The sequence below is a fragment of the Dendropsophus ebraccatus genome, chromosome 4, assembly GCF_027789765.1.
Source record: "Dendropsophus ebraccatus isolate aDenEbr1 chromosome 4, aDenEbr1.pat, whole genome shotgun sequence".
NCBI classification, from domain to species: domain Eukaryota; kingdom Metazoa; phylum Chordata; class Amphibia; order Anura; family Hylidae; genus Dendropsophus; species Dendropsophus ebraccatus.
The window spans coordinates 25733339-25742112 of record NC_091457.1 but is presented as its reverse complement, the minus strand read 5'-3'; the positions used below and the strand labels follow the sequence as shown (position 1 = coordinate 25742112).

Sequence of the window (8774 nt, the reverse complement as noted above, 5' to 3'; positions counted from 1 at the left end):
CATCGAGTGATTGGTTGCTCTATTACACAGGGCAATATCTGCCTGATTTTGCAGGTAGTCTCTGCATAATAGGCTTTTCTGATTTATGATTGATTAACTGAACAGACAAGAATTGGGAGAAGCCTTTTAAAGGAAACTCATCGCCATAAAAATTCTACCTAGGCTATCGGCATCATGTTATAGAGAAGAAGAAGCTGAGCGGATTGATATATATCTTTATGGGAAAAGATTTAGTAAAACTTTTAATTTTTTGATTGAAATCTGTTTTCATGCTACAGAGTCCAGACCATTGAGTGACACCGCCCACTGGACTCCTTAATAGAGAATGAGCAGGGATTTTAATCAACATGTAACAAGTTATACTGAATCCTTTTCCAACATCCAACAAGATATATTTATCAGGTTGCTCAGTTGATAGATTAGATAGCATTGTCTTGGTGATAGGTTCCCTTTAAGTAGAAAAGGAAGCATTTTACTCTGATAAGATATATTACAGTTTTTTTTTAATCCACTTATACCATCGATTTAAGTAGTTGTTTTAATGGCAGTTAAACTTGAATAGAATTTAAAATTCAATTGAACTTGAATTAAAAAAAAAAATAACGGCCATTGACTTTATATATAGATATATCTTTTATTGACAATAAACGTCACACAGTTTCTAGAGAAATAAAGTCACAGACTTCAAACAGACAAATAAGAGCTGTAAGCCAGCAGCAGTCTAAAATAGGAAATGAGGGGATAAAGAAAAAAAGAATGGGGAGGGCGGGCAAGAAAGAGAGAGATGGTTGAAAGTGAAGAAAATAAACTATTAGGCAAACTGGACGGATGCCCTTCATGTCTTTTTCATCAGCGAGGATCCCCAGCCTTCTCTTACTTTTCAATCTTCTGTCTCCTGAATTCATATATCCGGACTGGCAAGATTCAAAAAGTGACGAGTGTGTATATCATACTAAGAAGCGGAGAGACAGAGGGGACACCATGCGAGCAGGGCAGAAGAGAGGGCAGTGACGAGACACCGGGGTAGACACCATGGCAAAATGTATAATGGGGGGCACAATGATAGAGACAGGACAAAGCAATGGAAATGGGCGAATTAGGGGCAGGGGCAAAATTAAGGGAAGTTAGTGGGGAGGTAAAGTGTAGTGAGAAAGAGAGAGAAAAAAGAGTTACAATCAAGGGCTATAGCTGCGTAAAAGACTGACATTCAAGTGGGAACATATAGGAGCCCGTACTGACAGACATTCTCACATGTGGCTTTATCATTGGGCCTGTGTTTTTCCAAGACAATAGATAGGACAGAATGTACGGCAATATACGCATGCAGAACGTGGAAGTGCGAAGGAGGAAATCTAGGAGTGGGGGCATTTATAAGGGCTAGGGGCAATTCACTCACCAGAAGAGGCACAGCATCCTACGCGCTGACATAACGTACAGTGGCCCCCACCCTGCGTGCGAGGAAGAAGTGGGATTAGTACAGGATGCTGTTTGTATGCAGGGACTGTATAGGTTGCTGTGTATTTAACATAACTTAGGCAATTTGCATATGAATGGTTTCGATATTTCAGGTAACAATAATAAACTATTGGATTCCTTTTAATTCACATTACTAATCCTAATCCTTCATTTACATACTGTACATAAGTATTGTATATAGATGTTATATAACAATATGGTAGCAAACTATACAGGTTGGCATATAAGACCATCTTGCAAGTGGACTAACATGACATATATATGACTATAACTCACCTCTCAATGGCTATACTGTTTATAAGCCATATTTCCAGAAGCTTCTATGGGGACCGTGGAAAGTAAGGGACCCAGCACAAGTTAGTCAAATCATAGGCCCTGATTTACCAAGACTGTAATTCTTAGACATTGTAAACTTGGGGTAGACAGTCTAAGAATCAGCCATATATAGAGATACGTAGCAATGTTTGCCAATGTTCGAAGGCCCCTTAAGACTAAATGGAGCGCTGGCCATGGATGTACTAAGCTTCTTTATTGATTATTAACACTTGAACACTGTTCTCTGGATTGGTGAGGGTCCTAGCAGTTAGACCTTAGAGGAGATTTTTATTAAAGTATTGTGTTGCCCCCCAAAGTTACACAAATTACCAATATACACTTATTACGGGAAATGCTTATAAAGTGCTTTTTTTTCCATGCACTTACTATTGCATCAAGGGTTCACTTCCTGCATAAAATGGTGATGTCACTTCCTGGATAACATGGTGATGTCACGACCCGACTCCCAGAGCTGTGTGGGCTGTGGCTGCTGGAGAGGATAATGGCAGCCACAGCCCGCACAGCTCTGGGAGTCGGGTCGTGACATCACTATTTTATCCAGGAAGTGAAGCCTTGATGCAGTAATAAGTGCATGGAAAAAAAACACTTTGTAAGTATTTCCCATAATAAGTGTATATTGGTAATTTGTATAACTTTTGAAGGGCAATACAATACTTTAATAAAATTTTTCGCTGGACTTCTCCTTTAACTGATCGTCTTGTTATCCTCTAGCCACACCATAGGGGATAACATTTGATGTTGGAATAACCCCTTTAATACTAATACTTCATGCCTATTATTTTTGCTTCCTACACAGTAAGTAAAATTCGAGCTTTTCTGCAGTTAGGTAAGAGATAATTCTAAGAGATTCATGTAAGCGATCCTGTTGATGAGAATGACACGGTGATAATTAGGCCTATTAAATGTTATGGTGGCAGCTGAAATAAGAGATAATGAAGCTTGATTATGAACTGAACATTAATAAAATGGGAACTCACTTCAGTTATCCACATCCCTTCCCCCTTCCCTTCTATACACGCTTGTAGTGGTACCTCACCACAGATATGATACACGCTATATAGACACAAGTATGGGGACACCTACATCTTACATCTACAGGAGCTTTTGGGATATCTCATGATGTTGGATTTTGGAGGTACAGTATCTGTGACAATTTTTGCCAATTCATCCCGAAGTGCATCTCTATTCTAGTTTATCTCAAAGGTGTTCAATAGGGTTGTGGGCCTGTCATGTTCTTCCACATGAAGCTCACACAACTATGCCTTGCTCCTCAGGCATGGAAAACCCTACACCCACGCTGGAATGAAATCGACTCTTTCTTTCACCAGTGTTGGTAAAGGCAGACTGTATGTATATACAACTGTGATAACAGGACTGGACACATGAAGTAAAAGATGGAACCCAATACTTTTGTCCATATAGAATCCTTCTTTCTAGACCAGGGATTGGGGAACCTTTGGCCCTCCAGCTGTTGCAAAACTACAATTCCCATCATGCCTGGACAGCCAAAGCAGGCATGATGGGAATTGTAGTTTTGCAACAGCTGGAGGGCTGAAGGTTCCCCATCTCTGCTATAGATTTTTGACAGATCTAACTAAGTTTGGTAAGATCGGGTAACAATCTGATTTTTGTAGCGTAAAACTGGCTATACACTTGGGGCTTTCTTAACAATCCCACCAGTACCATGTCAGAGTAAACTGTAAATTTACAAACTATGGTTGACCAAAATGGTCCATTTAGACCCACTCTACCAGCAGATGCTTCGGAAATAACCTAGACCTTCCAATGGCCTGTAGATAAATATCTTATGTCTATGGCCATAGTATCTCAGTGTATCTTCATCATATGCCATTGTTCTTCAACCAAGAACTTACCTGTACAGGTAGTAAAAGAAGGACAGCAAATAAAATGCCAGTTTACACCAAGCTTCCTTCTGGCAATAATTCAGAATGTCAACATTCATTATGGACACTGGGTCAAACATAACTTCTGAACCATCAGCAGGTCGGTGGAAATACCTAAAACAAGCCACCAAACGTATATATATTAGTCACTCTACTGTAGTAATAGGAATCAGTTTATGTTGCATCAAAGCTTTCATCACAACCTCTTCCGATCTCTCCCCCCCCCCCCCCCCCCGCTATATACCATTCACATGTTCTAATAAAGGAAAGCATTTGGACTGAAGCAGATTGTCCTAATAAAGAGAGTCCATAAATCCTTCTCAGACTGGGTGCATACTTGTGGTTTTCTGCAAAAAGAAAAGGATTAAAGGATTATGAATCAACAGATCCTATTAAAGTGTAGCTAAGCTTATGAGGAAAGATGGTTTTCCTGAAGTTTCCAAATGACATCGAAAGAGCTGTAGGTCAGACAGGTCAGGATGGGCTATCGATGCCACAGATGCCAAGGCCTCACCATCGTAGTTCCTGGGCAGTAGAAGTGGAGTTCACCACTACATGCTGCTCCGTGCTCATTCTGGTGATTGGTGTCGGTGTGGAACCATGACCATGATCAAATCTTGTGATATGTCACTGTGACTGCTACGCTTTCATTTTCCAATTTTGGTAATTTTTTAAACTTTACATTTGTTATTTGAAAAATGTGAAAAAAGGGATGATTTAACTCTTAATACATGATATATATATATATATATATATATAAAACTTTTTTTTTTTATACAAGGTTGATAGTTCACTGCAATGCATAAAGTATATATTGTAGGGGATTGATATTTTGGCAGTCCACTATCACTTCCTACCTATGGCAAGTTGTAATAGTAGGACTGACATGGCAGTCATGGAGGACTTTAGGAGGCTGCTTGCTGCCATGCCAACAGTTTGGTGGAGCAATTGGACTCTGGAAGTTATTGGGGCATATAGTGCCAGTGGCATCGATAAGATTGCATAAACATGATCAGAGGTAGCTCCAACATCGTTTACTGACAGTGCTGCTGGAATCTTGGTTGGCTTGGTTCTTGACCCTACTCCTTACATTTAATACCACCAGAACACCTATATATTAAAGCGTACATGTCACTACAAATTACTTTTGACATGTCATCAGACATGTCTAAAAGTATTCATCACAGCGGGTCACAGCTCTGATAAGAAGTAGTGTTGGGCAAACTTCATGAAAGATTCTGTGTTCGGCAACTTCTCCGCATTCTCCCAGGGCCTGGAAAGGGTACAACCAGCTGAGGACTGTCTGGAAAATGTGAATACAACCTAGGGCAATATAAAACTTTTCCAGACGCAGGGAGTGAAATGCTCAGTCTTTCATGAAGTTCGCTCAACACTTATCAGTGTATAACCAAGATACAACCATGGAGAGATTGCAGCAGCACGAAACACTCCTCGTGCCCACTAAAGAACTCACCCCCACTCACGGCATGCATTTCTGCCTGGGCCATAGACTCTATCCTATGGTCAGGCAGCTTCCGGCAGGTTCATTAGTAAGGTGGATGGCAAAATCTTCCTTAGGGCCAGTTCACACAGAGTAAAACTGGTGGAATCCCGCCAGCCTCCGTGGCATACAGGCAGTCTATGGGAGGGCTTGCACGCCTCCTCTCTCCTCGCCTCTCTTCTCGGAAGAATTGACATGTCAATTCTTCCGCGCGGAGAGAGGAGGCACGAGCCCTCCCATAGACTGCCTGTATGCCACGGAGGCTGGCGGGATTCCACCAGTTTTACTCTGAGAAAATATTGATGGAATAAGTGGCTGGTGAATACACTTAGCACCGTCCGTATCTGGCATGTAGACCGCCACACACTACTGACTGAAGACCTCAATTCTTAACATGGCCAAAAGTGACTTTCTCCAGGAAAATAAGATATAGAATGAGCATCTATGTGGTATTATAATAATCCTATATACACATTTTCAGAGGCTTTAAAATCCTTCAATGTTGCTTCCATACTTGTTTTAGGGTTGATCCAGGCTTATTACCAAGTGCACATGTGTAAAAAAAGGCGTCTGGATATTTTTCAGTTTGTATCTTGTATATTATTTTTTAAAAGAAACACAAACTGCCTGTATAATGTGGAAATGTCACTGCTGAATCACTGAGTAACTGTGGAACACACAGTATGGCGCCATTATGGGAGAAGACCTCAGTGCCAGCTGTTAGGCGAGAGTGATAACTACAATATACGCGGAGAGCAATTTTTTGATTGCAAAGCTGCTAAATCAATCATGTTGTCTCTGCTGGACGTCTATGGATAAAGGGAACAGCAGATACACACTTTACACAGTAATATATAGGCCAAGAACAAAAAGCTGGCATGAAAGGACACAAATGTCCATGCTCCAGTGTTATCTATTCCAATTACACCATGTTGGGGTCTGTTCTGTTTTTTTATATAATAAAATCTGTATAAGTGAGTATATTGTTATCTTGTTGAAATGGAATATAAAAGGACACTCGACAAATCTGATATGTCATAGTGAGCCCTCCAAGAGAAGAAACCCCCATGATCGCTATACTCAGGGGCCGAAGTACTCAACAGTGTGCCTGTCTGTTTCCACTCAGCTCTCTTACTATACTGTAATGTAATAAGTGACTGTACATTAGTAATCTCAAGGCTTTGTTCACACATCAGAAAGTATCTCATTGAATTCAATGGGAGAATGTCTGTCAGTTCACATGTAACTATAACATCCAGAAACTTAAAGTTTCCTTGTAACAATAAAAAGAATTGACCTTACAGCTATAATCCAGCCTCCACCAGCATCCAGTGGTCTTCATTAGAGATAATCGAACTGGATTTTTAAGGTTCGTTCGAACTCGAACCATCGGTTTCACATTCAATGTGAATGGAAAGCCGATGGTTCGAGTTCGAACAAACCTGGAATATCCCGATATTCGATCATCCCTAGTCTTCATCAAGACCTATTATGGCCAAAAGGTTGTCTTCTGTGTACCTGGGCATACACTAATTTTGCCTATGGTGCTGTTGGACTTCTATGTTATAGGATATATCACGAAGATATGTCAAAAACTTCCTTCAGTCTGGGTGTTTAGACCCTTACCAACTGTTCGATATGCTAATTTTCTCCGAAAATTTTTGGGGTAGGTCCAATTTTCAGAGAAACACAGTATACCCCTACACTGTAGCCCCTCTCTATATGGTAGTTAGCTGCCATTACCACTGTTGTTAGGCATCTATACTGTAATTTCCCCTGTCCATACTGTATACCTCCCACCCCTGTAGTTATTTCTTCATACTGTATATGTATACAGTATTAGGAAATACCTACAGAGGGGGAGAAGGTGTACAGTAACGTCTGCAGTAAGCCCCCCTATTGTATACCTCCCCCTCACTAGTTGTTCTGTCATACTGTAAACATCCACCTTTGCAGGTACTCCCCTTATGCTGTATACCTGCCCTTCCTCCCTCTGCAGTTCTTTCCCCATGCTGTATATGCGGTGTCCCACCACGGGTGTTGCTAGTCTGTACACCCCTTGCAAATGCCTGTACTCTAAGTAAAGTGGTAATGAAGTTATGCCTAAGTTTTGCCACTAGATGTCGTTATTATGTGTCTATGTACTTGTATATCACACAGCTGTAGTAAGCAAGGGGTTACTGTTTATTTGTGATCTGTACATCAATGAGAGCTCTTCCTTTTCCCCACCTATCGCTATCCTCTTCTTTTTCTGCACTTTCTTCTCCACCACTCACAAGAGTCATTACACACCCTGTAGGAAGTTGTCACATGGGGAGAGGAAGTACACAGCCACACTAAGTGAGTCTTATCCAAGTCTAGATAGAGAGAGGACGCAAGACAAGATGGTCCCTGCTGTAGTTCAGCTGGGCCCTGGCTCTGCCAGGTCCCCTGTAAGGGACAGAAGAACAAGTCCAGTGTGGTCTAGTCTGGAGTGTGGTAGTAGATGGACGCACATGGGAGACGCAGAGACTCTTTTCTTAAAAGCATCACTTCTGCTAACCATGCAGTGCTAAGCCACTCAAGAGAGAACAAGTCAGAGATCACCCCAACCCACGCTGTTGAACATCTTTAAAGGTGCAGGACAGTATCCTAAAGGCTAGAGGAACTGATCCGGATAGAGCAAAGTTGCTAGAAGCCTATGTATCTCACAGCGCAGGTGTAACCAGGTAACTTTTGCCACCTTGCTCAACTCAGGTAACAAGGACTAGGGCTTGTGTCACCTTGTTAGGACGGGTCACTCGACAGTGCAGGGCGACAGAGGTCGAAACACGGGCACAAGTATACTTCTACTCTCAAGTACTCTTAAGTATTCTCCTTCTTCTTCTTCTAAAGTTTCAGCAGAGCACAATACTACATTTGGTTTGGACTCTCACGGCAAACTCCTCTTCACTACTCTGAACTCTTTACTCTTCTCAGCACGCAACCAAGTCAGCACTATTAGTTTACCTCTAAAGCTCTCAGCACAGATCTTATCTAGTCAAGTCAGAAGTCTATTGTCAGCTGGTGTATTAAGTGTCCCTTCAATAAAGAAGAGTTTATTTATGCTAACAGGACTCAGTGGTTATTACTCAAGCAACTACACAGTAGTTACACCATCCTTGGGTCCTCTCCCCTTTCTGTGGGTGGCGATGCCGACACTCCGGGTGGGTTATAGCTCCACTCCGGACCACCGTGATAATTACCCAAGTGACCCCCTAACAGCCTGGCAGGTCACCGGCCACAGGGGAAAGGGTACAGCCATCTTAAAATAAAAGCAGGTGTGCCCCCATACCTATGTGCCCAACCGAGCTGTACAGTAGTGGCGTCACACAGCACCATCTGGCAAGTGACCGGTTGAGCTCACACCACATATACCTACCCACTCTGTACTTGTTCCCCATTATACTGTATACATCCCCCCTCTGCAGGTAGTCTCTATACTTTATACCCCCCTCCTCTTCTGCAATTGTTCCCCCATACTGTATACATCCCCCCCTCTGCAGGTAGTCCCCTATACTTTATAACTCCCTCCCCCC

The 8774-nt window shown here is 42.0% G+C and overlaps 1 protein-coding gene across 4 annotated transcripts in view; it reads right to left on the bottom strand.

The window, feature by feature from the left end:
• Positions 1-694: 694 nt before the first annotated feature.
• The window catches only part of CNIH2 (cornichon family AMPA receptor auxiliary protein 2), a 76318-nt gene continuing 68238 nt past the window's right edge, over positions 695-8774 (bottom strand). For 3 of the 4 annotated variants that reach the window (XM_069968201.1, XM_069968198.1, XM_069968200.1), the window contains 3 exons: positions 3687-3830; positions 1397-1448; positions 695-914 (listed from right to left, as the gene is read on the bottom strand). In XM_069968201.1, coding sequence (XP_069824302.1) covers positions 1415-1448; positions 3687-3830 — 178 coding nt within the window. In that variant the 3' untranslated portion in view covers positions 695-914; positions 1397-1414. Of the gene's footprint in view, positions 953-1396; positions 1449-3686; positions 3831-8774 lie in introns of all 4 variants that reach the window. The other variant, XM_069968199.1, reaches the window with a different exon arrangement.